Source organism: Hibiscus syriacus, unplaced genomic scaffold (genome assembly GCF_006381635.1).
Source record: "Hibiscus syriacus cultivar Baekdansim isolate YM2019G1 unplaced genomic scaffold, ASM638163v2 tig00112407_pilon, whole genome shotgun sequence".
NCBI classification, from domain to species: Eukaryota; Viridiplantae; Streptophyta; class Magnoliopsida; order Malvales; family Malvaceae; genus Hibiscus; species Hibiscus syriacus.
Genome location: NW_024063324.1, coordinates 135,094 through 161,111, shown reverse-complemented (window position 1 = coordinate 161,111; position 26,018 = coordinate 135,094). Strand labels below are relative to the sequence as shown.

Below are 26,018 nucleotides of genomic sequence, written 5' to 3'. Positions count from 1 at the left end.
AGAATTATGTCCTTTTAGTGTAATTTCCAGAACCTAGTGTCCTGCACAGAAAATGAATCAAAACGAACAATTCGGTCACAAAAACTAACAACTAAAGAGCAATTTAAAGGCAAAATAATAACTAAATAAAGCACCTATCAATAGGGGATGAGGTTACTGTTGGTTTTATCAAACTCTTCCATGTTCGTTCAGCAAATTAGTTGGAAGACATTTTTACTAAAGCACTTTCTTCACCAAGTTTTACAAACCTCATGGCTAAGCTGGGACTTCTTAACATTCACCGGTCTCCATCTTGAGGGGATGGTAAAACTTATAATTAATAGGTTAGTTTTTTAAGATAGAGTTTGTTAAGGGTTAACAGCTTATATATATATATATATATATAGTTGTACCTCTCGTTAATTGCTTAATTCAGTTCTTTGTAAACATTGTATGTTTGACTAATAAAGAAGTTTTTCTCCACTTTTTGTGTAATATATATATAAAGAAAAAGACATCAATCGAAGGATCCATGTTCATAAAAGCAACATTTAACGAAGTACAAATATGCAAAAGTAAAGGAAGGTACAACTTTGATCAGTAATGAAAACAAATTTTTGCTGCATTTTGCTTTTATTGAAGGTCCAAACTCTTTGTTTCTGCTTCATACTCCCTACAGCCTTAGATTCCTCATCCTGCATGAAAACATAAAGGAATACTAATAAATGTATGTTAAAAGTAACCGTGTCTACATTCAACGACTTAGGCAGAATTTTATGATATAGAACATAAAGAATACAAAGAAAATATCTAAATTATATGAGAATTTAAAGTTTTCAAGGACAACTACTCTGGCCGCTCCCCTTATCTATCCCTGTGTTGGTTATTTAATGATTGTTGTATGGGAGAGGGATCACTACCTTTGTTTATCCATGTAATTGTATCCTTTGCTGCCTCCGGGTTTCTTACCATAAGGAGGTAAAGGGATATTGCCAGACTCAATCTGCTTGATATCTTCCACAAGCTTATCGTACTGCAGTTTCACCTCCTCCACGGTTTTGCCTCCGACAGCCCTGGCTAGCTTCTGCCACAGGTCTGGTGTATCCTTGTCATAGATTGCCAAAGCATTCTCGAACAACTTGTTTTGCTTTGCAGTCCAGCTTGAACTTGAGGCCATTTCCACAATATCACTTCACTGATAACAAATACTTTTTTTTTTGAGTAACACTGATAACAAATACTCAAAAGGCTAAAAAAGAAAGAAAAACACTATATTTAACTAGACGAATCTATGCCTAAAAGAGACTATCGATGCTACTTATATAGTAGGGAACTGGAGGAAAAAGGATTAAATTTGGTCATAGTCCGTCTATTTTGCTAAACTTTGATACTTAATCCATCTATCTACTTTAACTTGATATAGACCAATCAATTATATTTAATTAATAATAAAGTTTCATGTTAGTTTAATGCATAATATTTTTTTGTTTGAATAAAATTATAAAAGTAAAAGATCAAAGTATACCAAATAAACTGAAGAGATTAAATCCCTGATTTCAGTGTACTAGAGGGATGCAATCTAAATTAAACCAGGGGGGGGGGAGCGGGGGGGAGGGGGGAAGGAGGTTTTGTAAATGGTGGGCTAGTAGGCTTGTGCAGGACACCAGGCTGTTACTTTCCTTGCGAAACAGCGGGTGTTTGTATAAACCCTACGTGGTTTGACTTTACTTGGAAGATAATTTCATGGGTTTGCCAGTGAAGTTATTATGACTTAAACCTCAAGAAACTCGATTACTGGTCGGTTTTTATTTATCCGAGAACATTTATTCCAATTTCATTCCTTTTTTGAAAAAAAAAATATTCTCAATAACCGTTAAGAAGTAGCCATGTATACTAGTTGGCTGTATGGGATTTACAGTGGATGGATTCAACCTGGGAAACATTTACTCACGATTGCCACTTGATGCCCACCAAATTCCGAAGTATACACCCACGTGATAAATGTGTTCAAACTGATTTATTTTCTTCACAACGTTTCATAGAAATCATAAAAAAATTCATTAATTTAAAACTATTTAATCAAAGATTAAAAAAAACGTCCCCTGATATGGTAGCAACTGAATTCCTTGGTTAATTGAATAAAATTTACACTCCAATTAATGAACCCTAACTATATTGAAAGCAACTGAAGATAGCTTAATATATTTTTTTATGAATTTTAGTATCGGAAAAAATATATATTTGATATTTTTAATGAGTCAAATAATAGCATATCATTAAAAATAATTTTGAATAAATTTAGTTTTATTTTATTTTTAATAAATTTAGAGTGAACGCATGATAGTATCTGTTTAAAGACTCTTAATCATTTCACAATAAGATTTATACCGACATGTGGAACTAAAAATTTGTTAAAAGCGATAAAAAAAAGATAGAGGTTACTCAATAATATCTAATTATTAATGACCACATAGTGGTATCTAATTGTTTTTTAATTGAGAGGGGCAGCATAAAGTTACTTTTATCTGTTTCCCAAGTATGTATTTTTAATATTATTTAACCTTAAAATATAATTGGTTGGGACTGAGGCTCGTGTTGTTTCCTTCCAAGTTATGCCCCTACTCATTCTCACATAGGCAATGTTTGAACCCGAGATTTCAAGGGACAACAACGAATCCTTTAACCATTGAGGTCGCTTAAATAAACTATAAATTTTATCATTCAACTTTCTTCTCACTCTTATTTTCATCATTGAAGTTTAAACATTTTCAATTTACTCACTAAACTTTTGATTTGCCCTTATTTTTATCACTCTTTCGTTAAATACATAACACTGTTATGATTATAGATTTTTGTTTTAAAAATTATGAAAGAGCCCCAAAACTTTCTTTATTTTTTATTTTTAAAAAAACCCTAACATCAATTTCTCTTTGATTTTTCGATGATAAAATATCTTCTTCCAAATCCCTATAGTGAGAAGGTGAAGACAGAGGAAATGAGCTGTATATCTTGATTCCACGTTGATCGAATGGTGGATATTATATAAGTGATGTAGAGTTTCATGAGTTTAGGGTTTAGGTTTAAGTTTTATAAATTTTAAAGTGATTTAGGTAAAATCTAAATTGATAGAGTGGTAGAAGACAATAGATGATTTTTTATACCTTGAGTGGTTAAAGAAGGCATTAGAAAATGGTAATTGCAGCATCAAAGTAACACATAGATGAAATTATAAAACTTTCATCTTGGGAGAAAAAAGATAAAAAAAAAAAATGATATGAATGACACATAGATTCCATGTCAATAAAAAGCAGTCCACATCAACATGTGTGGCTTTCATGTCACTCTTCTATTTATGATTTAACACTGAGTGACCAAAATAAGTGCAAGTCAAAAGTTCATTGAGTAAATTATATATTTTTAATTATAGTAACCAAAACAGGAACAAGAAAAAAGTTAAGTGATAAAATTTATAATTTGCTTTAAAATGATATATTATCAGTACATCAAATATTCACTATATTAGTTCTTCAAATAATATTTATTTTAAGATAACTAATATGAATTTGTTTAGTTGGTTGATTATCATTAACACTTTTAAAAAAATCGAAGTCAAAATCTCACCAACAATTTTAATTGTATTTGTAGAAAAACTATATGTATTTTGAGATATCATTTTTTGTGGTTATATGTTTCTTGGTGTTCGTTGCATAATTATCTTGTATGCAAGGTTCGCACTCCCAAAACATTTCAGCCTTGATGTAACAGTCTGTCTGGGACAGTCTTATATCCTAGGAAAACTCTTGTTATTTTATTCACTTGATTGTTTTGGTTTATTTAGACCAATTATTGAAGAAAAACAGTCAAATTATTGAAGATGGAAGCAAATTTCACGTTGATCCTTGGATTTTATGAATAATTACAAGTAAAATGTTACAAGGGGTAAATATGATAATTTTGAACGTTGCATGGTTCTAGTGAAACAAATATTTTTTCCCTATAGATTTTAAATTCGACCAGTTGTATTTGTAGGGTGTATATCACAAAGAGTAACGACATTGAGCATTGCATGGTTTTAGCGAAAGAAGTGTTTTTTTTTTGTTTGATTATATACTTTGATAATGTGTGCGCATTATCATAATAAAAATTCTAAATATATATTATTTTGTAATTATGACAATTAAAAAAAATAAGTATTTAGTAAATATACTTTGATTTACCGAGTATATCTTCTTTAAGAAAAATCATTCAGAATAAATTAATACAAAATTCGTGAAATGGCTTGAATTTTATCATCACGTATGTATGATTGGTTTCTTGAAAAGATAAGCACCCCAATGCAGGGTTTCATTCAAATCAGCATATCTGTTCCAGCATATAAAAATGTTGTTCAAGTTAAACACAACAATCTTTGCATAATTATTGACATTTTGACGACAAGGGTCGTTTCGTTGCTGTGATTATACCCAACAAGCTGTGCATTTTCACTTGGCTTTTAACAGTGTGTTGGACCAAAACTCCCCGCAAAACATCATGCGGTCCCATAATTAATCACTCGTGTTTATGTAGCTGAGGAAAAAAGGGAATGGGCGGATATTTGTTCTCACGTTCAGTAATTGGTGGGGTGGGCCAGATCACATGTTCCACTTTTGAATAACATTATCAATGGATCCTAGACCAAAATCAGGGCAACCGAAAGTAGCCATCTGATCATATGTATAGGTTTAATTGATCCAGGCCATGATAAAGTCTAAACAAATTGGTAATCCATTTGCTGCATGTTGCTTATTACGTCTTTTTTAACCCGAATATCACCCATAAACTATTTCCTAAATTAATATCTTTTCATATTAAAGGTATTCTTTTGTGTCGTAGGATAAAGGTATGCCATGCTAAACACATTTCCTACTGGCCTCATTTTTACCAACGTGATGTTACTTCTGTGAGAAGGTTGCGCCAAAATAGAAATAAAAAAGGTAAAAAACTTAAGAAGATTTATATGAATTTTATCCAAAAACGAAAAAACACGTGTGGTATGGGTGTAACAAATTTGATCTCATTGATCTGGTCCATTGATCCATTGATTCAATCTGAAAATTTGGTCCAATCTATTTTTTCAGATAATTCAGATTGAATATCCGAGAAAAAAATGATAATCGGATCATATACGAACAAACAAAATTCTAATTTCAGATTATCTGAAAATCTCAAAAAATAGGTCTTTAGAGTTTAGGTAACCTTTAGTCCACTCAGTGAGTAACTCACTAAGGCTCTACTCCAATAAAAATAAGATATTTAATTATTTATTGTTTGTTAATGGTTAAATATGTATAGATTCTATAGAATATAGTAGATGTATAAAATATTTTGCATAAAGTCACAAAATATAAAATTTAAATCTAAATTTTTTATCAAATTAAATTTTATATTCGGATCTAGATATCTTATTTTTTGTATAGAATAAGGACCATAATTTTAATGATCCGAATTTTCGTATATCTAAAGTTTTGGATCAAATAATTTCTGATATCGAACAATGCACGCCCTTAATGTGCAACATGTGTCAAATATATGTATTTGCACAAGCCTAACCTAAGTCAAACGGTTGCAATACACATATATTAGTCTTGTCTTCCATACTCAAAGAGTGAATGTTTTAAATTTTATAGTATAAACACTTGAAAAAAAACTCATATATAAACAACGTAAGTTTTGAGAACCTTATGATTAAAGTTGTTGAATTTGAACTATCAAAGACAGATCTTGAACTTAATTAGACTCATGCTCTTAATTCTATCAATTGTTACATTCTGAAATACTCAAGATCTATAAAAAAAAACTATCTTTGAGTGTTGTACTGACATGGATCAAATCAAGTTAAGGATGTGACTTTGACAACAAAAACTCAACATATTTGGCCATAAGATTATCAAATCTCAAATTGTTTAGATATGAGTTTTTTTTCAAGTATTTCATTTTTTTAAACATATTGATTGATTAAAGATAATTGTCATACACGTGTCGCTTGTTACAAGTATAACAAGCTGAGAAGATAAAAAATTAGTAAATGATAGGAGATGAAAGCAGAGTGATGACGTTGCTCATAGTTAGAGAATCAAGGTTAGAGATCTAAACTAAATCAAAGAACAAGATGGAAGATGGATTAGATTGTTGTTGCAATCTAGGGTTTTTATATAGGAAATAAAGTTACTGGGAAATTAAGATAAGAACACAAGATTAGGAAAATGAAGATAAACAAAAGATAAAGAAGATAAACAAAGACAATGAATGAATAAAGATAGGAATACATAACCAAAATTAGGGTTTTGATTGTGATATGTAATAATGGTGATTTGACAATGACGATGATGATGTTGATTGATAAATAGTTGTTCTACGAACTCTCCTAGTATCAATTGACAAGGAAAACTCGATAATTGGCTTTAACTAACCCTCCTAATTGTAATGGGAATGTAAACCGGAGTGTGAAGATCATTTCCCTCACGAAAAACTTGAAGAAATTTATGATGAAGAATGCTTCGAAGGCACAAGGCAATCAAAACTTCAAAAAATGTTCTCACGTTGTGTAATTAATCCAAAGAAACTTGATTTACAATGGTGAATTGAGCCTCCTTTATGTCAGAGAAGAGTTCCAAAGTTACAAGTAACCGATGAATAAAATAACAATAAATAGAGATAATGTTTGATTATAATTCATAGTAAAATAATAAATCTAGTCTTAAACTATAATGAAACTTCTTATATTAAATTATATTATGAATAATCAATAAAAATTTAAAAAATTCGTAATATTTACAAAACCATATATTGATAATGTATTGGAATTTTTGCATGTACTATCTTCACGAAAATGGACATATCTTGAATTTCCGACATTGGATTGACACATTTCAAGTACCATTGAAAAGATAAGAGACATACGATCATATCTCCAGCAAACATGTTAACTAAATAATTCCTAGATCCCATCAAAAAGTCATCACGAGCCTGTTGTTGTTCTGGTCTCTTTTTTCCAAGGCTTGGACGTGTGGATCAATTGGAAGAGTGAGTTCATCTTTCTTTGATGCGAGACTTGTGGTGTATGTATTATCCTCTCTATCTTCGAAAAGATTTGACCTCAAATCTGAAACATCAAATTTATAAGCATTAAAACCTTTTAAGAATTCACTCATATTATACTTTCCAAGTATATATATTTTGAATCTTCAAGACTTTGTTCTTCTAATATGTTTGAGTAGAAACATTAGTCCAAATAAGCATATATTATCATTATGGACTCTAGAGCAATTATCATTCTCCCTCTCCTCAAAAGTATTCATCCACGAATGTGAAAATACAAAAGAAAGAGAATCATATGTGTTGAAAGGAAAACTTGTGAAACACTTACCTGGATCAATGTGATGTGTCTTTATGTGTTTTTGTAAAGGTTTCTTCTTTGTTGGAACTGATTTATTTTTGTCTTGAATTCATATTTTGTGTACATGTCTTGTAATCTGTTATCTAGATTCAAATTCAACACGACGTCGACAACTGTTGGCTTCATATGTTCTCTTCATAGTTTTACTCATGTATGACCAAAATAAGTGTTTAAAAACCATGTCAAGTGATTTGTTAAAGTAATCCATTAAGTCTCCTGAGTGATGTTCATGAACTAAGAATTTTTGTGAAGAGCTTTGTGGAATACTTAACTTATTCATTTGAAAAGGAAACTAATCTATAAAATAGAACTTGTTAAAAATACTTTTAAAATGATAGGTATATATATCAGAAATATTCGAGCCATCATGATATATATCTTTGATATGTATAATTCTCGAAATGGTAGTATGCTTTTGAGATGTACGAGTATACCTTTAGGGTAGTGCATTTTCAATTATATTTTTCATGGTTAGTATGGATGACAACTTCAATTGTATTAACTTCACAAAAAAGAAGAAGTAGATGAGAATATCATTAAAATAAGTAACAACATACTTATATTTTGATTCTTGTAAATTACGATTTAGTACTGAGATGACACAACGATTAAGGTTTTCTGGTGGTAACCCGTCAGGTGGGTCACCTAACACTATTCAACAACTTTATAAAAGAGAAACAAACATACTAGGAAATATAGTGTTATTGTCAGAAATCAAAACAGTGATTGTCTAAAGTGGACTAGAATGCAAGGCTTTTTGTGAAATAGGTTCATTCTTCATACTTTTCTAGTCATATCTATGTTTTGAATCACTCTTTTTTCTCAAAAAAGAATCACTCATCATTCGTGGGTCATGATTATTTTGGCTTTTATGACTAATGACCTCTTTTGATTTTGCCACGTTTTCCTTTTCTGTTTTTCTTTCTGCATCCTCCTCGTAAGTTATTATCACTTGAATTTCAAGTGCATCTTTTGTTTTCAAGGATTGAAGGTCGATATCTTCTATTAAAACACCATTATCATCATATTCATCACTGTCAGTGTCTGATTCATTATCCTGGCAATATTCTCTTTAGGGTCGGGATATTCCATTTTTAATTTCAATAAAGAGAAATCACCGTAGAGTAAATTTGGACATTCTTAACTAGTATGGTTGTATCCTTTAAATGTAAGGAAATGAATATCTCTTTTTCAGGGCTTTCTAGGATAATCCTCCATATACCTATTACCTTTTCATAATCTTTGAAGTTTTTGTTCGATCTTACGATGATATTCAAGTGGAATGAATTTTCTTCTCTTTATGAGTTTAAGATCATCCCAGGAATTGATTGGATGTTCTCTATACTCATGTACAATTTATTTGATTTGTCTGCACCATGGTAATATGTAGTGTATGAATTTTGAAGCTATTAAAGGTACATGTTCTTCTAAAGGGTATTTGTAGTAGAAGAACAATAGGTCAACTTCCATTTCTGTAACCATTTGAATCATAGCTTCCTTTAAAAAAAGGAATAATGAATTGTGGTTTAACTCTTTGAGTAGTATGGAGTATCCTGAGGAACAAAACACTCAAAGAAACATGTCGATTGAAACGAAAATCAAAGAAAACAAGAAACCTCACAAACCACTCTGAAGAAGTAAAAAATCGAGATACAAATAATTCATGATTTTACTTTTTAAAACTCTCTTATCAAGAAGTTCCACAATGTTCATGTCGAAGTTCAAAATCTCTAACAAAGTGAAAGAAACAACTTAATAGCTCTAGAAAGTCAAACAAAGGTTAATACTCCAATTGAACGAGAATGTAAGGAGAGAAGAAATATGTAAACTCATTGATCCTACTAATACAAGGACAAAAATGTTTTAGGTGATGTAAAATAACAGAAAAGATAAAACAAATGAACTTAAAGCACTATGAATCAAAAGGGATTAGAAAACCAAACCTGTAAAACATATAAAACATATGATCAACTTAGGCAACGTGTTTGAAAGGGTTTCTGATGTCCATACGACCTGAAATTTTATGTGGAGGTCAGTCTCTGAGGTTAGAAATATTCTATAAAATTTCAGCCCAAAATACCTTCAGTAGTATCTTGTGGAAATTCTTGAATGGATGTACTGTAATTCTGTTAGTTTTTCTTGATCACCATGTTTGAAGGAGTTTTTGATGTTCAAATGACCTATTTTTTTTCTATAGGTATCTCTTGATATGGGGAACATGCATGTAAAATTTTATATCAAAATTTATTCACTAAACTTTTCTAGAAAAGTTTTAATGAAGAACCCTAAATTTACCAAACAAATTTGAATGGTTCTTTTGAGGGGTCTGTTGGTGTTTGAATGAACTGAATTTTTGACTGGAGAATGCTCCTTGGATGAAAAAGATACTTTCAAAAAAGATTAGCTCCAAATTCCTTTTATTTTCTACATTTTTTAAAATTTAAAATTTTGCTTTTTTGTTTTGATGCCTTTTTCTCTCTCTCTTTTTTTTCCTTTTCTTTTTGATGAAAAGCAACAAACTAATAAGAAATAATTGAAAAAAAAATCAAATAATGCAAAAGAACCTGAAAACGATCAATCATTGCGAACTAGTTCCATTACATTGGTAGTTTTTGCGTGCAAAAAAAGCAAAATTGTTTGATCATCTATGAGAATTGATCCAAATATGATACTAATTGATAGAAGATGGCAACAAAGTGATGAATGTTGCTCGTATTTGAAGAATCAATCCTTGGTGTCTATACTCAATCAAAGAACGAGATGGAAGATGAATTCGATTATTGTCGTAATCTAGGGTTTTGAATGAGGAATAATGTTGCTAGAAAATTAAGATAAGAAGACAAGATTAAGACTATGAAAATAAAAGAAAGATAAAGAAGAAAAAAAGAGGATGAATGAATAAAGATAGGAATATTTAGTCAAAATTAGAATTTCGGTGGTGATGGGTGATAATGGTGATTTGACAATGATGATAATGATGTTGATTGATAGATAGTTGTTCTACGAACCTTCCTAGTTAAAATTGACTTGGTAAACTCAATAATTGGCTCTAACACGCCCTCCTAATTACAATGAGAAGGTAAACTGGAGTGTAAAGATATCTCTCACGAAGAACTTGATGATGAAGAATGCTTCGAAGGCACATGGAAATCGACACTTGCAAAAATGTTCTCACGTGAATGGAACTTCCTTTATATAGGAGAGGAGTTCCAAAGTCCTAATTAACTGATGAATAAAATAATAATAACCAGAGATAATTTTTAATTATAATTCTTAATAAAATAATAAATCTAGTCCTAAAATATAATGCAACTATTTAAATTATATTACAAATAATCAATAAGAATATTGGAATTTTTTAATATCTACAAATCTAGTATTGATCACGTAAAAGAATTTTTACGTGTACTATCTTCGCTAAAATGAACATATCTTGAATTTTCCGACATCAAATTGAAACATTTCAAGTATCGTTGGAGATCTAAGAGACAGACGATCATATATCCAGAGAACATGTTACCAAATAATGTTTGGATCCAATTCAGAAGTCATCATAATTCTATTGTTGTTCTTGTCTTCTTTTCCAAGGCACGGACGTGTGGATCAATTTGAAAAGTTAATTCATCATCCTTTGATGTGAGCATTATGGTGCATGTATCATTAAATAATTGAAAGAAAATGGTATAGAAATAAATATTCGATTTTGGACAGATTAAATGATAGGAAACGAGTTGAAGCTTGTAGCTACATAGTTTCTTTAAGAGACTTTTGGTCACTCCTTAGTGTTTGAGATCATCGGTCGTATGTCTTCCAGAATATAACAAATAGATGATCAACAACACTGACACAACAACAAAGATTATGAACTATACCTTTGTTTGTGTCTATCACAGAAAATTAGAGGAGAAGAAAGAGAAATTTTTGAGTTGTGTTTAACCTGAAAGGTTTACATGGTATTTATAGAAGTTTCACACAGAAGAATAATTGGAAATATTATATTCCAATACTAAATTATTCATGTCGAATGCTATTATCGCAAAGTCGTTAATATCTTATTTTAATCAAATAAAAATTCTTATATTATACGACATTATCCTATTAATGTTTGAATTTAAAGAAATCATAAAATACCTTTTTAATTTGGAATATTAAAAAGGATATGTCATATTTAAAGGAAAAAATAATTCAAATTATGTAAAATATCCACAAGCTCCCAAAAAGTTTAATTAGTTCAAACATTTTCATCGTCCACATCATTTGAGTGGAGCCTCAACCCTAATAGGTTAAACAAGCTTCAATTTGCACCCCTATGCCTACGTTTAGGACACGATCTTAAGGTATTTAATGATTTAGCAAGTGGATTGATGTATATAATCATTTCTTGTGTTTGTTATTGGTTTATATATATAGTAATGTAAAGAAATAGAATAAATATATTTTATTTGAATTTTAAATTAATTAAAATTAAAATGTTGACAAAATGAGAAAGTTAAGATTTTTGGGAGATTATTTTGTTGATTTTCTCTTGACAATTTTACCTAAATGCCCTCATTTTTAGCTATAATTGAAGGCTCTCTCCTTTATTTTCAAATCACTAATTTCTTCATTCTCTTCTCACCTTTTACATTTTCTCTCTTCACAAAGCATAGTAAAGTATTTTTCTGGTAGAATTTAATCCGAATAAAATATTTTCCTTTATTCTAGAAAAGAGAAACATTATTTGAAGTTTCACTTCTTTATTTCGGGTGTACGAAATTCAGAAGACTATGTTAACCTTGGGGGGCAACGTCTATTTTAGGGATTTCACCAATCTGGGTGAAATTTCTTCTAATTTAGTAACTACACTGGACAATAATATTATTTAGTCTTTATTTATTTATCTTATTTATTTTTCTAGTTATTGTTAATCTTTTGTTCTGTAGTAAGTTATTTTTCCAACAATTTAGAAGCAATTTTACTTATTGCAAACACATGGCTTTCATAAACAAATTCATCCCTGATCTATCCAGACTTGAACCACTAGATGAAACCAACTACCTTTGGTAGCCACAAAAAATGATGATTTTATTTGAGAAATTGGAAGTTAATTATGTCTTATGTAATCCCCTATAATCGATGAAAATGAAGAAGCTTTTGTTGTTCCCCAATATGATGCAACCAAAGCCAAACATGAGAAGGATAAAAAACTAGTAAGAGGTTATATTCTTAGGCACATGGATAACAACCTCTTTGACTAGTTTGTTAAAATAAAAATCTGCCAAGTCTATTTAGGATACTCTACAAAACAAGTACAGGGTGGATGATATCATAATCAAGAAGTATGTCTTTGGATAATGCTTAAAGTTCCAAATGATCGACAATAAGCCTATCATGGACCAAGTACATGTCTATGAAAGGCTTGTCTATAAAATCCTATTTGAAGGGATGAAAATATGTGATATTCTCCAAGCGAATGTGTTGATAAAAAAACTACCTAAGTCATGGTCTGACTATCAAAGTATTTTGAAGCACAAGAAGCGAGATATGTCCTTAGAAGAGATTACTTACCACATGAAAATTGAAGAAGAAAATCATTTTAAAGATGAGGATTTTATTCTAATAAATGAATTATCTTTTAAGACTAATCTCGTAGAATATTCCTATGGTGCAAATCATAACCAGTTCAAGAATTCTTCCAACCAGAAGAAAAAAGTATCTCCCAACCAAAAAAGGCAACCAACTTAAAAAATATGGGAATCAAACATAAGTCAAATAACTCAATGAGTTGCTATGTGTGTGAAAAGCCAATACACAAAGCATACTAATGATTTCGCCGCTCTGATCGTCACAAGCATCATAATCAAAATGAAAATAAATCATAAGAAAACTTGATCGAGAATCCAGATGAGGTGATTACTGCTATGGTCTATAAGCTCATTTGGTAGAAAATCACATTAAGTGAGTAGTGGATACTAGTGTTTCCAAGCACTTGTGTACCAATAGAGAAATATTCATCGAGTTTTAAGATGTAGATAAAGGTGAACAAGTCTACATGGTAAACTCAAACAGTTCAAAAGTACTCGGTAAAGCAAAGATTTTACTTAAATTTATTTCTCGAAAACCTCTAGCTTTGCATAATTTTTTTCATGTTCATGCACTACGTAGAAATCTTATTAGTAGTGGACTCTTGAATAAGTTGGAGACTAAAGTAGTATTTGAATTTGATAAGCTTGTATTATCTTGTAATGGTGATTACGTGGGGAAAGGGTATTTATGTGTGGGCCTCTTTGTGATTGAAACTATGATTAATATTATGAATAAGAAATCTACTTCTGTTTATACCGTTGAGACTTATGATATGTTTCATGCTATATTAGGTCATGTGAACATCTACTCTTTAAAAAAGGTTAAAACAAATGAACATGCTTCCTAATCTAAATGAAACCAACTTTAATAAATGTGGAATTTGTGTTGAAGCAAAGAATGCTAGACCTCCCTTCAAATATGTTACTTCTTGACAAACTGAACTTCTAGAGTTAGTTCATACAGATTAAGTAGACTTTACAAATACATAGAGTAAAGGTGAAAAGATATTATCACTTTTATTGATGATTACTCTAGATTTTTTAAAGTTTACCTCTTGAGGTATAAAGATGAAGCAAAAAAAATCTTTTTAGTGTATAAAGCAGAAGTAGAAAACCAACTTGATAAAAGAATAAAAAGAATTAGATCTGATAAGGGAGAAAAATATATGGCTATTTTTCTTAAAGAAACTTGTGAGAAAAAAAAATTATTCATGAGATTTCGGCTCCTTACAATCCACAAAAAATTGAATAGCTAAAAGAAAGAATAAAACTTTAAAAGAAATGATGAATGCTCTTTCACTTAACTATGATTTACTGAATAATATGTTGGGAGAGGTCGTACTTTCTGCCAATCATATTCTTAATAGAGTGTCTCATATAATGTTAAATTTTACTCCATATGAGTTGTGGAAAGCTCATGCTCTTAATTTAGATTATCTAAAAGTATGGGGTGCCTACCAAGGGTTGCCTACTTTTAAAAAGAACAGTATTGGGTCTAAAACTATTGTTGTTGTGTTTATTGGTTATACTTTAAATAATGTTGAATGATTATTCAATATGTGAATCTAGAGATGCAGTATTATTTGAAAATATTTTTCTCTTAAAAACACAATAATCATGACTTGAAATTATATGAGAATATTTCTTCTTCTAGGAAAACCTCTGGAGATGATCGAAATGATGATGAACCAAGAAGGAGTACAAGACCTAATTAGTGATTTTATAACAAATTCATCTTTAATAAATGAAGATCGAAAAACATTTGATAAAGCTTTAGTTCCATTGATGCTAGTTTTTTTAGAGATGCTATTAAGGATGAATTAGAATCCATTTTATCTAATCATACTTGGGAGTTAGTAGATTTTCCTAAAGGTTGTCAACCTATAAGTAATATTTAAAAAGAAGTTTAGACCGGATTGATCTATATAAAGATATAAGGCAAGACTAGTAAAAAAAGACTTTTCTCAAAAGTTTGAGATTGACTTTTTTTTATACATATTCTCTTGTTATTCAAATCTCTAGTATTCATGTTTTATTTTCTTTATCTTTCATTCACAACTAGTTGATACATCAGATAGATGTGAATATATCATTTTTAAATGGTGGTTTGGATTACGAGATTTACGTGGAGCAACCTCCAAGATTCGTGGCACTTATTAAGGAAAATAAAGTTTGTAGACTTAAAAAAAAATTTATATGATCTCAAACAACCTCCAAAACAATGGTATGAGAAATTTCATAAAAGTATTCCCAATTGTGGTTTTATAGTTAATGGTACAGATGTGTGTGTATATTCTAAAATGTTTGGATCTGACTATGTTATCATAAGTATGTATATAGATGGCTTACTGATTTTTAGTCCACATCTAAAAGCCATTAAAGAGACTAAATATTTTATCCACGAAGTTTGAAAGAACTAATTTAGGAGAAGTTGATGTAATTTTAGGGGTAAAAGTGATTAAATCAGATAAAAACTACTCGTTAAACCAGTCTCATTACATAGAGAAAGTTTTAAAAAAGTTTAACAATTTTGATGTAATCCTTATAAGTACCACTTATGATCATAGCATTCAACTAAAAAAGAATAAATGAAATAGTGTCTTACAATTTGAATATACAAATTTTATTAGAAGCCTAATGTTCTTAGTGAACTATACTCGACATGATTTGCCTATATTGTTAGTACATCAAGTAGATACACCCACAATCTTAGTGGTGAGAATTGGAATATTTGTAATCGTTTACTTAGATACCTTAAAGGTACAATAAATTATGAACTTAAATTCGTTGGATACCATGATGTCCATGAAGGATATTGTGATGCAAATTTGGTAACTGACAATGATGAAGTAAGTTCCACTAGTGAGTATATTTTTACCTTAGGTGGAGCAACTATTTCCTTGAAATCTAGCAAAACAAACGTGTATTGCTTGCTCCACCATTGAATCATAGTTCATTGCTCTTGATTTGGGCAAGAGGCTGAGTGGCTTAGGAATATACTTGTAGAGATTCCTTTATGAGGGATACCTACACCTTCAGTGTTGTTATTATGTGATTCAAAAGCCGCAATCTGTGTTTATTAATAATCAATCTTAAAATGGTAAGAAAGACACATCAAATAAGGAACAAATTTTTGAGACATCCTATAAATAATAGAGTACTCACATTGGAGTACGTAAAATCTAAAAGGAACTTTGTCAATCCTTAACTAAAGGTTGTGTAGATAAATGGTTCTTGATTCGTCGAGGGGATATGATTTAAGCCCATTGGATGAGTAATTCACATCGTACACTCCTTCCAATTCCTATGGCGTATTGTATACACTTGAGATGTTGAGTTTTATACTCTTAATGAATTTATAATCTAGCATTTAGGTGGTCCTAGTAAGATAGACTTGATGGATACAATGGTTTGTGAGGTTGAGTTTTATACACTTAAAGAATTTATCGCCTAAGTTTTTGAGTGGTTATAGTGAGATGAACTTGATGAATTCATCGTATTTATAAATGAGAGGTTGAGCTTAGTAAAATCTCTTAATGATTTTATATCCCTAATTCGGGTAGTCTATATTGAGATAGACTTGATGAAATCACCTACGTAAGTATTAAGGATTAGCCACCTTTTATGAAAGACTTTGGGTTGTCCTTCCAGAGCATCTTGAGGTATCATTTGACAAAATTTTTGAACTATCACAGAACTCAAATAGATCTGAGGTTAGTCGTGTGTTATGAGTTAACCCTAATTTTAAAAAGTTCAAGATTCATTCACTTGTTAAAGAGAATAATTACTCATTTTATTTTGTACTAGTTCAAATCTAACAAAAACTAGTGCTTAAGTGACTAATCGCATAGTTGCTCTTTTCTTTTAATTCTTTTATGGATTTCTACTTCTTTGCATTAGTGGGGGATTGTTGGTTATAATAACAATGTAAAAAATAGAAATAAATATATTTTAATTTAATTTTAAATTTTAAATTAATTAAAATTCAAATGTTCAGAAAACGGGGGAAGTTGAGATTTTTGGGAGATTATTTTGTTGATTTTTCTCTTAACAATTTTACCTAAATGCCCCCATTTTTAGCTATAAAAGGAGGCTTTCTCCTTCATTTTGAAATCCTCATTTCTTCATTCTCCTCTCATCTTCTACATTTTTTTCTCTTCACAAAGCATATTGAAGTATCTTTTTTCCAGTAGAATTTATTCCAGATATAATATTTTTCTTTCTTCTAGAAATAGAAACATTATTTCGAGTTTCACTTCCTTATTTCAATTGTATGAAATTAGGAAAGATTGTGTAAACCTTGGGGCAACGTCCATTTTAGGGATTTCACCAGTTCGAGCGAAATTGCTTCTATGGCAACGACTATACGACACATTAATATTATTTAGTATCTTATTTAATTTTCTAGTTAGTGATAATCATTTATTTTGCAATAAGTTATTTTTTTCAATATTTGTTATCCTACCAATGTGCAATGCGACTTTTTTCATTTTCCTTACTCAATTAACAAGTACTCTACTTCGAGCATCATTTGAATTCATCACTAAATCATTTTGAGCATATGAAATATTGTTGTAAAAATATCATGGAATAGAATAGAAATCAATAAATTCATCATTTGAATATCCACTTTTATCTATAGAAAATATGGCTCAAAAGTTTTAGTTTATCACATTTTTCCAATATCAATGTCATTATCTAGCTTGTGCTCATGCAAATATATGCTGAAAATAAATATCATATGTTTTTTATATAAAATTTACACATCTTTTTCTTCATATTTTACCCTTTTTTGTCCAACCTTTAAAAGTTTTTATTACAATCTTTTTCTAACACAAACAAAGACATTTTCTGTTAAAAATATCTTTTGAAAAGTGTGTTTGACAAGGAATATTGTCTTATAAAAGTTAATCCAAAAGTTGATAAATAGTTTTCTTTTCGAATAATATTTGAGTATAAGTGTCGCTTAATAACTTAATTCAAACTTGGGAGGTTGATAAACTGTAGAACTTTATTGTAAGTCGACTAGTATTTTTAACAGATTTTAGCAAAGATTGTGGGAATCGTATCAATTGATAATAATTGAACGAATTAAAATTTATTCATATTCTCATATTGTAATAACATGACATCTCATCATCGGTGTTAGTTAAGGGTATCAAATTATTTACATATAGATATAGATAGAGAGGAAGTGGATAGGATAAGTGTCACGGACTTCCCCTTTTAGCTAGGGATTTATTTTGCGTGACAGTTGAAATAGGACCCTTCCTAAGCCAAGTCAACCTTAATCCTCTATGATATGTCCAATAAGTAACCATATAAGCATCAATTATACAGCCATCATAGAGTTTCCCCACGTCAAGACTGCCTATGAGGCATAGTGGATGCATACACCCGACCCCGCTTTTCTTGTAAGAAAAAAATAGTTTATTAGTAAAAGCTTCGTGTTACATTGTCCAACTCACCCCACGTCATTGACTAGGTTGTAAGGGTAGCTCGTGATGATGTGTCTACATATTTACCTTCCTCAGTGGATCAGTCCAAGCCCTTTGGATTGTCCAACCCCTACATGTATGCAAAAAAAAAAAAAATGCCATGAGTAGATGTTGAGACGCTTGAACTGAGGACAATTTACCTTTCCCAAGTTCCCTACTTAAAACAATGAAATGCTTGAGAAGAGGACAATCTTATTCTATCCTACCAATAAGCTCTATATATGATTGGATTTGGCTAATCTACTCAGTTGTTGCCCTATAAAGGGACGGGTACGACATTCTATCCCACTCAATTAGTCGATGTCCTCATCGAAAAGCGCTACTTGAACCTTTCTTCTTTGACACTAAGCTAATTGTTCCCCCAGTTGTTCCATTCTTTCCACCTTAGGCAGTAAGGTTGTTGGTACTACACATGGACTCTCCACCAGCATCATACAACTTGTAGAAGGCATATGGATGACTAGTGTTGACATCATAAAATCTAGATCCAACACCACATCAAAATAATCCATAGAAGAGATGGTAAAATCAATATCCCCCTCCCACATACCCAGTTTGGTCTTTCCCTTCTTAGAATTCCCACATATAACCAATTTCCATTCGTTCCACTTCTTTGGTGAATTTCAACCCGCACCTCTTAGCTTCTTCTGGTGAGATGAAAGTTCCGGTTGTTCCAGTGTCCACCAAAGCCTTTGAAGTTATTCCATTTACTACGTTGTCCACATACATAAGGCTTCTATCTGGCTCCTTCCTCAACCTGGTAACTTGTGTCTATAGGGCACACAAAAATCGTATCGAACCCATTCTAGCTGGCCTATTGTCATAATCTTCCTCGGTCTGATCATGTTGTAATTCATACTTTAAATTATTAACTAAGGCACTAATTGCACTCCTCCATGGACACTCATCCATCCGATGGGGACCCTTACACAGGAAACACTCCAAAGAAGGCCTCGGTCTTTCCTTACTCTGTCGATACCCATTGTTGAGACGAGACTCTATAGGTTGCCTTAGTTTCTCACCACCCTGTTTGTACTCATTGCCTGAAATATTCGGTTTTGGGTATCTGTTCTCCAACTTGTGAACCAATCTTTTCTATCCATTTTACTCTTATTACCCAAATTCTTGTCATCACCACCTCTAAACAAGTTGTCCTCTCCTTGAAAGGGACCCTTCCTCTTGGGTGCATAATTGGTATAATCCACAAGAAGTTCAGCAGCTATCACCTCAAACACATCTTCCACACATTTCCTATGAATCTCTGTTCTAGCCCACGATTTTATCCCTTCAAGAAAATAGAATACCTTATCACTCTCAGTCATGTCCCGTATGTCCGACATTAGTGCCGCAACCTCTCTCACATACTCATAAATTGTGTCTATCAGAGTTAATCCCCTCAGTTTCTTCCATGCATTGTATTCCATATTGTTAGGAAAGAACACTTTCCTCAATTCTTTCTTCAAATCATCCCACGTGTTGATGCAACCCACCCCATCAACAAACTTGGACCACCGACACAATTTAGCATAATTTGCCAGGTGCTTCAAAAAAAATTATCATATATTTTTTATTAGGAAAATATTTTCATTCACTAAAATTTTAAAAATTTATCTTCCTAATATAAAATTATGTACACATCCCTGAACATTGACTCTTATAACAATTCTAATTGAAAGAAAACACCATTGTAATAGTTATAGACATATCAATTATGTATGATTTGGTTTGGTTTTATCTAAGATAATCAAGACAATGTCAAATTATTTTTTTATATTTTTTTATATTTTTAGTTTGAATAATTTTAAATTCAGATTATTTTTTTCATACTATTTTAAGTTTGAGTTAATCTAAATTCGATTTATTTAAAAATAATAATTAGTTTTTTGAGTCATATCATTTTCATTTAATATTTTTTGGGCCTTTTGAATTTCACACTTGGTTTAAGTCATTTGATGTTATTTATTTCAATCATTTAAATTTTAAGTTAGACAATTTTTTATTTATAATTAAATTGAATTTTATCTGGACTAAATTTTTAAGCAAACTAAAATCTGAGTCCAAATAGAAGTACTGGCCTTATCAGCTTGTATCAGAGGCCCATACACTCCTCTTGTAACAGTCGAGTCCATAGTTGATGGTAGTTGATGGACTTTTTCACTTTCCTACTTTAGTTTGGATATCATTCAAAAGAAGAGAAGCAATATATTTGACTAAGGGGTTGTTTGTTTGCCTCTTAATGGAACATTCAGCGCTGAATGTTGAACTGTTCAGCATTCAGCGCGTTTGTTTCGCATCTCTGAATGATTCAGTGCTGACTGATTCATCAAAACAATGCTGAATGTTTTGCTGAATGTTTTGCTGAATGATTCAGCACAGAAGTATATTCTGAATGATTAAGAGCCATTATCAAACAGCATGTCACATTCAGAGCTAATTCATACATAGCCTCTGAATCATTCATCATTTGAATCATTCAGCGCTTAATCATTCTGAAGTAAACAAATAGTCCCTAACTCCACAAACGATATTCATTTCACGTAATGTTCATGATTAGAATCCTTATTATCAATGTTCATTTAGTTCTCGTTTGATATGACTTTCTAAACATACTTTTAGTTAAAAAGTTTGTTTTGACTGCAAAAGCAACACGGGGTAAAAAATAAATAAAAATTGCAGTGGAAACAGTGGTTTCAAACCAACCACAAAAGTTAGAATTTGTAGCTTTTTCATTTTCAATTTTACGTTTAGAAGAAAATTATAATTTACCCTTATTAATGCATATGTTCCACTCAATTATGTATTTATATTTTATTTTAATAATTTAACATTAACATCATCAAAAAATAATTTATTACTTAATACTTTATTTTAATTACTTAAAAGAAAATAAAATTCATGATTTATATATTAAAATTCACTTTAATTTGCAAATACTAATTTATATTTTGTAATATTCTTTTTTCAAAACAAGTATTTAAATTATTATTTCCTAATAATTTTATATCCAAATGTTAAAAAATATTGATAATATATTAATAAAATATTTCATTTATAAAAATATTATTAATGAGTTATATTAAAAAAATTTATACTTTTATTTTAGTTTAAGTTGATATATTTTAGGGTAAACTACTTCAAATACCACTCACCTTTTAGTATGGGCTCGATTATGCCACTGACGTTTCAATTTTGTCAATTTTAACACTAATGTTTATATTTCACTGCAATTATGTCACTTCGCCTTTAATCCGTCAACGAAATGATGACATGACATCTCTGTGCAGTGACGGTGATGATATGGATCCCTCATCAAAATGACGTCGTTTAGGTGAAACTGTTTTGATGCTTAAAAAAGTCAAAATGACGTCACTTTATTAGAGTCATTTGATGAAAAATTACTTTCCATGAGTTTCGAACCAAAGTTCTTCATGAACCAATACTAAACACCCAACCACCAAGTTAAACTAAGAACTTGGTTGATGAGTGTTTAGCACTGCTTAATGGAGAACTTTGGTTTGGTGTTTAGCATTTGGTTCATGGAGAACTTTGGTTTGAATCTCATAGAGAACATAACAAGTTCTTGGTGGTTGGATGTTTAGCATTGGTTCATGGAGAACTTTGGTTTGAATCTCATGGAAAGTAATTTTTCATCAAATGACTCTAGTAAAATGACATCGTTTTGGGTTTTTCTTAGTATCAGAACAGTTGGGACAAAATGATGTCATTTAGGTGATGGATCCATATCATCACCATCACAGCATAGAGATGCCATATCATCTTGTCGTTAATGGATTAACGACGAAGTTACATAATTGTAGTTAAACATAAACGTCCGTGTTAAAATTGAAAAACAATTGAAACACCAGTGGTATTTGAAGTAGTTTACCTTATATTTTATATATCATGGTATTAATAAGTGTAATTATAATTTAAATTATATATTTTTTTAAAAACATAATGTCTATAATGGACATTTTATCTTTTCAAACACGTTTTTAACAACAATCTAAAATAGTTAAATTTTAAACTGCACTTTTAAAAAATACTTTTAAAAGTTCTTTTGTACCGTACTTTTAAAAAGACAATTTTCAAAAGCCTTGTCAAACTAGCCCTTAGACATGAGCACGAGATCCAAACTTGACGAATTTTGATCTGGTTCAACTCGATTAATTGAATTTTTTCCTAAAAAATGGGTTCGAAATCAAATCAGATTTGGGTTTAGGGTGAAAAATACCCAATCCGACTCGACATGAAAAATAATGTAAATTTATCTGATATATCTAGGGATAATTACAACAATAACCCTCTCTATATATTATTTTTTAATCAAATATATATTTTTATTGAATAATAATATTTTTATAAAAATATTTATTTCGAGTCGAATCAGATCGAATTCGAATTTTATCTCAAAAAATTAAGTTAGATTCGAGTCGAGTAAAATCATCCGTAAATTCGGATCGAATCAAATTTTGAGTGGAGGATTTATATTTTTTGATCAAATTGGGTTCCTATCCCTACGTCCACTACAAGAATAATTTCATTTTATTTTTTAGGGTAAACTACTTCAAATACCACTCACCTTTAAATCGAGCTTGTTTATGCCAATGACGTTTCAATTTTTTCCAATTTTAATACTAACATTTATTTTTAACTGCAATTTTTCCACTTCACCGTTAATCCATTAACGACAAGATGACATGGCATCTTTGTGTTGTGACGTTGATGATGTGGCCCCATCATCAAAACGATGTCATTTTGGTGAAATTGTTTTGATGCTGTAAAAACCCAAAACAACGTCATTTTATTAGAGTTATTTGACGAAAATAAGTTTCACATGAGATTCAAATCAAAGAGCTCCATGAACCAATACTAAACACCCAACCACCAAGCTAACTTTAAAACTTGTAATTTTTTAACAAAACTATTATATATGTTAAATACTAGTTTTATACCTTCATCTTCCTCATCAATCCAAATTATAAACGCTCTCGTGATGCCAAATTCTTGACGAAATGCCAAGCTCAAGGTTCTTGATTTAGCTTCCAAATTGAACACGCAATCTTCCATGTTCAAATAATTAAGCCAAAAACACAATGATACTTACAATCCAATCTTCCATGTTCCAATCTTTCATCGACTTTGATATAGTAACCCTCCAAACTAGCCCTCAACATGAGAACAAATAACTTTCCATTTGCGAAAGGGTACTTCCAGACTAGTGTCACCTTATTATTCCTTCCTATTAATCTATTTAACCACCATGTCGCCTTCGATTCTTCTTACTCATCGCCATCATCCCGAATCCACTTCCCACATTTAACTTCTCCATTAACTACCCAAAGAAAGAACTAAACAATCAGCAAATCAATAAAAAGCATTATATAACTATACAAGTATCTTTTAAAAATTCTCATTTCCCCACAAGATCATGAAGCAACACCATAACTGACTTCACTACCTACCATTATTAAAGAAAAAAAGCAACACAACACTTTCAATCTTTTCTCAACGTACATTCTCTCTTAATTTAACCTTGACTCAAATGCATTGAAAAAGTATAAAAGACATTAACGATTGGGTGTTGAAATTGGAACCCAAATCAATAATCTCGAGCTTGGCATTTCGTCGGGAAGCTGTTGGCATATATGGATTTGGATTGATGAGGAAGATAAAGGTATACAACTAGTATTTATATATATATATATATATATATATATATATATATATATTAGTTTTGTTAAAAAAATAACAAGTTCTCAAGTTAGCTTGGTGGTTGGGTGTTTACTATTGGTTCATGAAGGTATTTGGGTCAAATATCATATAAAGCATATTTTCATCAAATAACTCTAATAAAACGACGTTGTTTTGATAAGGGAGTCATCACCGTCACGGCACAAAGATGTCAATTCATCGTGTCATTAATAGAATAACGGTGGAGTGGCATAATTGTAGTTAAACATAAACGTTAGTGTTAAAATTAGCAAAATTGAAACCCAGTGGCATAAATGAGCCCAAGTTTAAAGGTGAGTGGTTGTAACATCCCAAATATCGGGCTAGTGACCAAAGTGTAAGATTTTAAAAATTGGTGATTAAATTTAGATAAATTGAAAAGTTCAGGGAGTTAATTGTAAATTATTGGTGTAGGTTTGATTTCAAAGATTGAAAGATGGAAGGGTATAATGGTCTTTAATCAAGAAAATGAATTTAAAATTCATTCTTTGGGTATTATATATCCACGTGGATAATAGTTAAAGGAAACCAGAATGTTCTCTATTTTTCTTCATCCTTTCTTCCTCCTCTTCACTGTGAGTCTCTGAGCTCAGGTAAGAAATCGTCATCCTAGTTATTTCTTGAAATTTTTATTTGGTTTTGGTTCTTGGAGTAGTAGAGAAGCTTGAGAAAGCTTAAAAAGAAGTATAAACTAAAGGATGGATAAGTTATTAGTGATTTAGTAAAAAGGGTTTTTGAGTGAATTGATGTGAAATGGTTAGTAAATGGATTTTGAAGTAATAATTGACTTGTCATCAATTAGAATAAGAGGTTTAAGGTGTTGCAAAGGATTAAGAACAATGTTGAATAATTGGGATGATTTTTAGTTTCAATTGTTCTAATGAGGTTTTGGATGTTTAAGTGTGTCTAAGTGATATAAGTTAGTTTTAATAAGTGTAGTTGAATTTAAAGGCCTGAAAGGAGAGTAAAGTGGGAGATTTAGGTGAGTTTTGGAAAATTTTCGGGTTGAAACGAGTAAATTTTGGGAAAGGGGTATCGATATTGGATGAATAATACCAATACTTCAAAGCAAAAATAGGTAAAATATGGGTTTGTGTATCGATAATGGAAGAACAATATCGATACTATACGGTGAAAGGGTATGAATCAGTAAAACAATATCGATACCGAATGAGTAGCATCGATACCATGGGTATCGATACCAATGGACAAGTATCGGTACCATTTTTAGAAATAAAATTCCAAAATGTAGCATGGTTATCGATACTCGATACCATAGTGAGGAAGTATTGGTACTGGGCTTAAAGTACTGATACTATTCAGCTTGAAATCGCGAATTAGGTGTTTTGTTTAGCTTAAGTTATTAAGGATTTATTAATAGTAATATAAACTCCGATATTCATTTCGATCGTATTATTGTGTAGATAATGAACGAAAGCAAGTTTCAGACTATTCAAAGTTATAAGATCAATCAAGAAAGATAAGAGTTTGCTTTGACTAAGTGAGGCTAAGGTTAATGCATACTATATATATATTGTTTTATGGAAAGAATACTTGTGATGAGCCTATTTCTAATGTTTCGATTAAAACAATGTTTGAAAGTTTATGAAATGATATGATTATATGTTAACATGAATACAAGCATAGTGTTGATTTTGTTCCTACGTGAACAAGCACTGTTTATATTTTATGATATGTGATATTGGTCTATGTGATCATATGACTATGTGATATAAGCTATGTGAAATGGTATAAATGATAAAGCCCAAAAGTATGTGATATGAGAGCTAAAGGTATAATTGGCATGCC

At 30.7% G+C, this 26,018-nt stretch overlaps 1 protein-coding gene across 1 annotated transcript; it reads right to left on the bottom strand.

Annotated features, from left to right (window-relative positions):
* Window positions 1-573: 573 nt before the first annotated feature.
* Window positions 574-1,231, bottom strand: LOC120179198 (protein RADIALIS-like 6). Its single transcript, XM_039184859.1, has 2 exons — window positions 900-1,231; window positions 574-674 (listed from the first exon to the last, which is right to left on the bottom strand). The coding sequence occupies exons 1-2, from the start codon at window positions 1,154-1,156 to the stop codon at window positions 653-655; spliced, it is 279 nt and encodes a 92-aa protein (XP_039040790.1). The 5' UTR covers window positions 1,157-1,231; the 3' UTR covers window positions 574-652.
* Window positions 1,232-26,018: the final 24,787 nt, after the last annotated feature.